Raw genomic sequence first — 9,099 nt, 5'->3', positions numbered from 1 at the left:
GTGGTCCTTGGCTCTTGAACAACTCTTCTGATAATTCTTTTCACTCCTCTGTCTGAAATCTTGCGTGGAGCACCTGGTCACTTCCGGAACATGGCCCCAACAGTGCTCACTGGAACCTTCAGTAGTTTAGATATTCTTCTGTAACCAATGCCATCAGTATGTTTTGCAACAATAAGGTTGTGAAGGTCATGAGAGAGCTCACAGGATTTACCCATTACGAGATGTTTCTTGTGTGGCTCCTTGGTAATGAGGCACCTTTTTATAGGCCAGCAGTTGAACCAGCTAATATTATTTTGCAGTAAGTGGCAGGATTGCTTTGTAATTTCTGATAGAGTTCAGCTGGTGTCATGACTTTTCATGGCTTTTTGCACCTCTTTCTTCATGTGTTCAATACTGTTTCTCTGTGTCATTTCTCATTATTACACAGAATTTATGGACATCTGTGGTTTGATTTCTTTGCATGTGTGGACTGGATGGGTTGTTACCAACATCTGGTGAGAATTTCATGTCAACAGCACCTTTAGAAATATATTACTTAGAAAACTGGTAACGTGTTCCAATACTTATTTCACCCGCTCTGTGTGTGTGTGTGTGTGTGTGTGTGTGTGTTTAGATGTATCTCTCTCTATAGAAAGTTTCCAGGTTTTTAAAATTTAAATATATAAACCAATATAAAACATTTATGCAGGCTTTAGAGGAGACCTGATCAGTGACCTAATGGTCTAATCAGTGTATTGTGGCTTTATTTCTGAATCAGTCATATATATCTAAAAAAACATATATATAACCACTGATATATCGTTTTAAAATATCTACGCTAGAACACAAGCTCAGATCGTTATACTATTTCCTGCTGCAATGAATGTCTCTGTTAACTGCTTACATTAACAGATTAATTGTTTACACTCTCAGGAGAAAATAACCATAGAATTATAATGATTGAGAATATTAGTAATATTAAATAATTCGTTATTTTAGTAATATTAAATAATTCATTATTTTGTTTGACTTTTTATTGAAGTTGTAATGACCTTTTTTGCCACAAATTGTTTGTCTAGCACTTTGGTGGAGTCTCAGTGTTGATTTTAGATCTACATTTCTACACTGTAGTCAAAGGCACATACCTGCACATGTGGATAAGTTATTCTATTTTATTCTATTCTTAATGTTAATACTTATTTCACTCCCACACATATGTGTGTTTGTGTGTGTGCGCGTATATATATATATATATATATATATATATATATATATATATATATATATATAGAGAGAGAGAGAGAGAGAGAGAGAGAGAGAGAGAGAGAGAGAATTTTCTTAAGAGAATTTTTGAGAAATATTTGATATTTAATATGTACTGTAGCTTTGTTGTAACTTCTTAAAGATTAGTATGTTTATATGTTATATGTAAGTAGTTAAGTGATATAAAAATATAATGTTAATAATTAAAAAGATTTTTTTAGTCTTATATTTTATATTTTTGTTTCTGTATGTTGTATACATAGCATGAGTGACATGTGTAAGACCCAATACTTGAACCCCCATGGCAAACATTCAGGTAATTGTGATCATTCTGAAATGTCTATTTCGGGTGTAAGAAAACAAGCTGAGTTTTCTGATTGTAATGGCAATCTAGGAACAGAGTGTTGGTTTGGGTCGATCTGCGTATGACCCAAATACGGTTTCCTGTGCAGCTCAGAAATCCCCCCTTTGGTTGTCATAAAGGTGCCAAAATTTCCAAGAGTTCATGTATATAAAGCAGCCAGCCCAAAGCTGGGGCATGGCAACCCATCAGAATGGTTCACAAGCTTCTTCTCTGCCGGCTGAACAAGTTCTCTCTGTCCACATCATCGTCGTCGTCGTCATCTTCATCATCTCGCTGAGCGGCTCGGTCCAGTGCACCATGACCAAGGTCTTTGTCACTGTGTCTTCACTGCTGGTGCTGCTGTGTGTCTGGGCATCTCTGGGAGAAGCCAGTGAGTAGATCATGACTTTGGACTTCAGTGTGATACCTGCAGGCTGGTAAAAACAGAATGACCTACAAAACAGCATGAAACAGAGTCGTCACTTCTCACGTAAACGCTGCTGCGTTACAGGTCTTCTGCACTCTGATGAACCCCAGTAATCTGGATGTCTATGTGAAGATCAAATGACTTCAAACAGATAACTAAACTCAGTTGATTTGCAGTATTAACAGTTTAATAGATAATTTTGTTTTTATGTGTGTTGCATGCAGCCACTTTATTCAGTTATACCATGTCACGTAAAAATGCATCACCTTAAGTAGCGACTAGTGAGTAGAGAGAGAGAGAAACACGCTCATGTAGAAACACGACCAGCAGACCGTTCCCTGTACAGAGTCCGAAAGCCTCATCACTTCATCCCTATTAAAGGTATGGAATGTATGTGGTTGTGTGTGCAGGTCTGCTGAAATGCTGCACAAACTTCTCCCCACACCCTCTGCCCTTCCACCGGCTAAAAGACTTTACCGTGCAGGATGCCACGACAACCTGCAGGCTGCACGCCATCATGTAAGTAAACAACAAACAATCAACACGGTAAACAATAACAGCCATTCACAGCATTCTGCTGTAAAGACCAAGTTGTGTTTTTGTTGTTTGACAACTGAGTAACTATAGAAACGTTTATTATCTGACATGCCAACTCTTAGGCCTTATTAATATTTCAGTCATCACTTCACATTTCACGTTAGAGTTAACTATAAATTATATAGTTGTTTACTTAGTTATTTAAAAATGATCAATTCTTTAAAGCCAAAAAAGAGGACCAAAATGTTTTACTGAGGAATAAAATGTAGTACAATAACACAATAACCAGCCGAAAAAATAATTCCGCCTTTCTGTCTTCACTCTAGCAGAAAGTTTCTAATGACACAGAGCTCTAGAGATTTAGCCAATTATTTATTTATTACATTTATTAGTTTTTCAAATTTACGAATTCCACTAATTTACTTGTAAATTAAATAAAATGCAAAAATAAGTGTGTTTAAATCACTTGTATAGTATAAACTATAGTGTAATAATAGGTAAATTATTAATATATTGAATTATATATATTTAATATATATTTAATTATTAATATATTTATTTTTAGTTATATTAGGATTGTAAAAGCTAAATCAATCCTGCCAGGTTTGTGGTTCCAGCTGTTAGTTTAACCGGCGACGGGCTCAATGATGGTGATGCTGATGTATTTCTCACTCTGCCCCTCACTGCAGATTTACCACAGTGAAAAACAGAAGGATCTGCGCTAATCCCAAGACGCTGTGGGTTAAACACGCCGTCGTTCACCTCCGTAAGTACAGATGTAAACGAGCTGAATCACAGTGTTCCTACTCTCCTGGGTATGTAGACAAAATATAAGCCTACAAAATAGTAACTGAGGTTCTAGTCCTATAGGTGTTCAAAGCACCCTAGCAGCCAGAGTCCTGCAGCCTGACTAAAGACAGGCTCAGTGATCCAGGCTAATTCTGAATTTTATGTGGAAAATAGTACAACAGCTGACTAATATTTAGTAACATCATTAGCATTTTGCACAGGCTTTGAAGATGTTGCAGACTTTAGTACCAATGTGTGTTTTGTTTTTGCAGGTACCAAAGGAAAGGTACCTGAATCAAACAACTGACCCCCTCTGAAGATTCATCACCACACAACGAACCTCTGAAGATTCATAATCCCCTGACATCTGACTCAATGTATTGATTGAATGTATTTTTGCAATAAAACATTTTATACACAGTTGATGTGTTGGGTTGTATTTTTTTGTAAATGCAAGGCATCATCAAAGCAGCTGTGAGCTGTGCCGCTACCTCGGTGGTACTTTAGGAAGGCTGCTACATTACTCAATACAGTGGGTGCAATATAGCTCTTCCTCTAGATGGCAGTAAAGAAAAGGTTTGACGTCATTGGTTGCCAGCTGCCGTAAAACTCCCACTGACTGTGAACACATGGTTGCTAATATGATAAGCCTGATATGCATTAGTTTACTTCATTCCACAACAGAAGAAGCCAACAGAGCTGAGAGGAGACTTGGAAGAAACAAGTCTGCGCTGAGAGGAGAGAGGAAGAGAAAGTTTATACTGAAGTTCATATAACATACTACGTGTTTTATAGGCTAACATTATGAGGCGTGTAATATTCTGACGTTATACGAGATAATATTATTTGCTGTAGTATATTTATAAACAACAATAATTTTAAAATTCTATAAACTTGTGAATAATTATTTAGGATTTACAAAGAGAGTAATTTAGAGGCGTTGCCCCATACCTGGCATCCCAAACCCAGTTTGAATGACAGTGTCTGGAGCGTGCGTCCTTCCGGAAGTGTGCGTCTGTTTCTGAAATGAGACATTTGTGTACCGGGCAGTTTGGTGTTTTCATTGTGCGTCCCGTGTCCCGCTGCCTGATCAGACTTCACTTCGTCTGATCACTAATGCCTATCGTGCTTTCCTGTCCCGCGTTAATCGTGCCAGCTGCCGGGTAGCGCGTTAGCTGTCCAGGTAGGTTCCGCCAGCCTCGCGGTAGCTCAGCTCTGCGGTGCTTGGGTGGTGTGTAAAGGAGTCCACTGGCTGCACTTAAAGATGCCATCAGTGGTTTTGGTCGTTTGTCTAAACTGTGGTTTGCTGTGGTAGCTCGTCGGTAGGATAGCTGTGTGCTATTCTTCGGCACGTGAGATGTAACAGTACCAGGTGAGATGTAAACGGTAGCACGTGAGATGTAATAGTACCAGGTGAGATGTAACGGTAGCACGTGAGATGTAACAGTACCAGGTGAGATGTAACGGTAGTATGTGAGATGTAACAGTACCAGGTAAGATGTAACGGTAGCATGTGAGATGTAACGGTAGCATGTGAGATGTAACGGTAGCATGTGAGATGTAACAGTACCATGTGAGATGTAACAGTACCAGGTAAGATGTAACGGTAGCATGTGAGATGTAACAGTACCAGGTGAGATGTAAACGGTAGCACGTGAGATGTAATAGTACCAGGTGAGATGTAACGCTAGCACGTGAGATGTAATAATACCAGATGAGATGTAACGGTAGTATGTGAGATGTAACAGTACCAGGTAAGATGTAACGGTAGCATGTGAGATGTAACGGTAGCATGTGAGATGTAACAGTACCATGTGAGATGTAACAGTACCAGGTAAGATGTAACGGTAGCATGTGAGATGTAACAGTACCAGGTGAGATGTAAACGGTAGCACGTGAGATGTAATAGTACCAGGTGAGATGTAACGTTAGCACGTGAGATGTAATAATACCAGATGAGATGTAACGGTAGTATGTGAGATGTAACAGTACCAGGTAAGATGTAACGGTAGCATGTGAGATGTAACGGTAGCATGTGAGATGTAACAGTACCATGTGAGATGTAACAGTACCAGGTAAGATGTAACGGTAGCATGTGAGATGTAACAGTACCATGTGAGATGTAACAGTACCAGGTAAGATGTAACGGTAGCATGTGAGATGTAACAGTACCAGGTGAGATGTAACGGTAGCACGTGAGATTTTACAGTTTGCAGTGGTGTCTCAGTGGTGAAGGTACTTGACTTGTAATCAGAAGGTTGCTGGTTCCAGTCCCACCACTGCCAAGTTGCCACTGAGTTGTACTCAGTCATAATTGTAAGTCGCTTTGGATAAAACCGTCAGCTAAATGTCGTAAATGTAAATGGTGAGATGTAACAATACTAAGTGAGATGGAACAGGAGCTTCTTCCAGACCATTAGTAGCCTGTCTATCTAAAATTTGTCCTGTTATGAGCTGCGAATGAAATGTAGACGGATGATTGGATGGGAATGAGCACTATACTGTCACTGAATTAGCTGTGATTAAACTAATTAAATCTTTATTTGTAAGGCATTTTCTAGGTCGAGTAACAAGATGTTTCACACTGAAATAAAATACATAACATTTACTCCATAAGACACATTCCCAGACCACAGATCAGTGACACAATACAGTACAGCGACCTATAATGTAAATCGCCTGTATAAACCACTAATCATCAGAAATCACTAAAAACAATAGAACAATAATAAATCTTAAGATGATTTCTAAAAGTGCCTACAGTCTTATAGCCATGGGAGGTTCTTTGCAAGCACAGTCCAGTATTGAGTTAAACTGTACTGGGGTTAACTAACGGCTCCTGGACAGATTTGGAATTGACCCAACACTGAGGTTGTGGTTTTCACCTGTTTTAATTTCATGAATAGAGTTAAACCCTTATGTTCTCTGGAACACACACACACACACACACACAAACACAAACACCCAACTCCCTAGAAATAAAACCGGAAACTGCATAAAAAATTGCTTTGCACACCAATGATTGACAGGTCTCGTTGTCATGGAGAAGGATCCTCAGGAGGCTGCACTGTTTGAGGATCCAGATTTTGCTGCTGATGACTCCTCCCTCTTCTCTGATTACACCACACCCCTTCCTAGGCTTGTTGGTCGGGTTACATGGCTCCGCCCACAGGTATGATGCAAGAGTTTGGAATCACCTGTCTAATTTCAACATTAATTCTCTTGCTCTCAGCTCACACAATGTATAAATCGTGTACATGATATAAACCAGAGTCCCTAAGGTATTTTTAGATATCTGTGTGTAGTGCTACAGATATTTTTAGAAAACAAATACAACTTATAAACTTGCTATCTATGTATAATGTGTAATTATTCTATGTTGGATTGTGGGAGCATCACATTAGGATAATTTCATAAATGCATCTGGGATAAAATGGTCTGTCTGTACCCAAGAGCACTAGTGACACTTCCGAACTCTGTATGTTTGCCGGGTGTGTTGTACTGCGACTGGGATGTGCTGTGTAAGTGTCTTTAATGATTTACTGAACCTGTGTTCTCCTCACCCAGCACATCTGTAAGGGTCCTCGCCTCTTCTCCGAAAGCCTTCCAGATGCCTACCCGAAGCAAGGCATTCTGGGAGATTGCTGGTTACTCTGCGCATGTACTGTGCTACTCAAGAGTCGTGCCCTGCTGGAGCAGGTAAGCTGATTGCCCTGGGAGACACACGCAGTCATAGGAATGCCAGACATGCCACAACACCGTCAGCCCCTGCTGTGGAACATTAGCTGGAAGATTAGATGGAAGGTTAGAGATTGATAGTCAAATGTAAAACACCCCTTTCAGGTAGAAATGGAGGTCACATTCTCAAACTTTCCCTAGTGGACTTCTGTCCTAGAGAGATGCACTTTTGGAATTTTGTTGATCTGATGTATTGATGTAGTGGGTGGTTGTGGGTTCTGTATTTTTCCTACCTGGGATTTTTCAGCTAAACGAAGGATGTAGTACCAACAGGCAAAGAGCAGAAATGTTTTCTTCCTTCACTACAGATGTGTTCCTTCCAGGTCTCCTTTCAGCTCTGAGGATGAGGCTCCCTGTTTATATAATAGTTTTGAAGTACACTGAGGCATAAACCACGTTTACCTATATCTTATCCAAGCATTTAAAGGTAAAAACTCTAAGAATAGAATCTTCTGAGTACTCTAAAATGGAACCTTACTGACTGACACACAGCAGAACAGAGTAACTGAGGGTTAAGCGTCTTGCTCAGGGGCCCAACAGCAGCAACCCCACAGCGGTGGGACTGGAACCAACAACCTCCCAACCACAAGTCAAGCCCCTTAACCACCGAGCAACCACTGCCCAAAGGAACCTTTTGAGCATTCTAAAATGGAACATTTCTGAACACTTCAACCTTTAAGGTGTTCTGGATCTCACATGTCATCCTATGCACATTTATGCAAATCACACTTCAAAAAGATAAAATAAAAGTGTCAACAGAAGGACTAATTCAACATCCTGGAAAGCATTAAAATATGCCTGCAAGGTTTTTAAAATTGATAGATTGATATTTAAATTAACATATTAACAAAAGGTAAAACAGGTCAGCATCAAAATCTGTGACTGCTGTACTGCTGAGAGTAATACAATACTACAATACTGAGAATAATACAATACTATAATACTACAATACTACAATACTGAGAGTAATACAATACTGAGAGTAATACAATACTATAATACTACAATACTGAGAATAATACAATACTATAATACTACAATACTGAGAGTAATACAATACTATAATACTACAATACTGAGAATAATACAATACTATAATACTACAATACTGAGAATAATACAATACTATAATACTACAATACTGAGAGTAATACAATACTATAATACTACAATACTGAGAGTAATACAATACTATAATACTACAATACTGAGAGTAATACAATACTACAATACTGAGAATAATACAATACTATAATACTACAATACGGAGAGTAATACAATACTGAGAGTAATACAATACTATAATACTACAATACTGAGTAATACAATACTGAGAGTAATACAATACTATAATACTACAATACTGAGAATAATACAATAATATAATACTATAATACAATACTGAGAGTAATACAATACTACAATACTGAGAGTAATACAATACTACAATACTGAGAGTAATACAATACTATAATACTATAATACTACAATACTGAGAATAATACAATACTATAATACTACAATACTGAGAATAATACAATACTATAATACTACAATACTGAGAGTAATACAATACTGAGAGTAATACAATACTATAATACTACAATACTGAGAGTAATACAATACTACAATACTGAGAGTAATACAATACTACAATACTGAGAATAATACAATACTATAATACTACAATACTGAGAGTAATACAATACTACAATACCGAGAGTAATACAATACTATAATACTACAATACTGAGAGTAATACAATACTACAATACTGAGAGTAATACAATACTATAATACTACAATACTGAGAGTAATACAATACTACAATACTGAGAGTAATACAATACTGAGAATAATACCAAGAACTACAATACTACAATACTGAGAGTAATACCAAGAACTACAATACTGAGAGTAATACAGTACTGAGAGTAATACCAAGACCTACAATACTACAATACTGAGAGTAGTACAATACTGAGAGTAATACCAAGAACTACAATATTACAATACGGAGAGT

At 37.9% G+C, this 9,099-nt stretch overlaps 2 protein-coding genes across 4 annotated transcripts in view; both read left to right on the top strand.

Annotated features, from left to right (window-relative positions):
- The first annotated feature begins 1,416 nt into the window (after window positions 1-1,416).
- Window positions 1,417-3,758, top strand: ccl20a.4 (chemokine (C-C motif) ligand 20a, duplicate 4). The gene is made up of 4 exons (XM_027032180.3): window positions 1,417-1,976; window positions 2,423-2,531; window positions 3,239-3,315; window positions 3,611-3,758. The coding sequence occupies exons 1-4, from the start codon at window positions 1,748-1,750 to the stop codon at window positions 3,643-3,645; spliced, it is 450 nt and encodes a 149-aa protein (XP_026887981.2). The 5' UTR covers window positions 1,417-1,747; the 3' UTR covers window positions 3,646-3,758.
- A 545-nt stretch (window positions 3,759-4,303) lies between these two features.
- The window catches only part of capn10 (calpain 10), a 14,140-nt gene continuing 9,344 nt past the window's right edge, over window positions 4,304-9,099 (top strand). Inside the window, exons 1-3 of one of the 3 annotated variants that reach the window (XM_027032177.3) lie at window positions 4,305-4,521; window positions 6,368-6,510; window positions 6,906-7,037. In XM_027032177.3, coding sequence (XP_026887978.3) covers window positions 6,379-6,510; window positions 6,906-7,037 — 264 coding nt within the window. In that variant the 5' untranslated portion in view covers window positions 4,305-4,521; window positions 6,368-6,378. Of the gene's footprint in view, window positions 6,511-6,905; window positions 7,038-9,099 lie in introns of all 3 variants that reach the window. The other 2 variants (XM_027032178.3, XM_081722820.1) reach the window with 2 other exon arrangements.

Source organism: Electrophorus electricus, chromosome 11 (assembly GCF_041902795.1).
Source record: "Electrophorus electricus isolate QZ-2024a chromosome 11, ASM4190279v1, whole genome shotgun sequence".
Lineage (NCBI taxonomy): Eukaryota > Metazoa > Chordata > Actinopteri > Gymnotiformes > Gymnotidae > Electrophorus > Electrophorus electricus.
The sequence above is the reverse complement of the archived record's forward strand: the minus strand, read 5'-3'. Positions and strand labels throughout refer to the sequence as shown.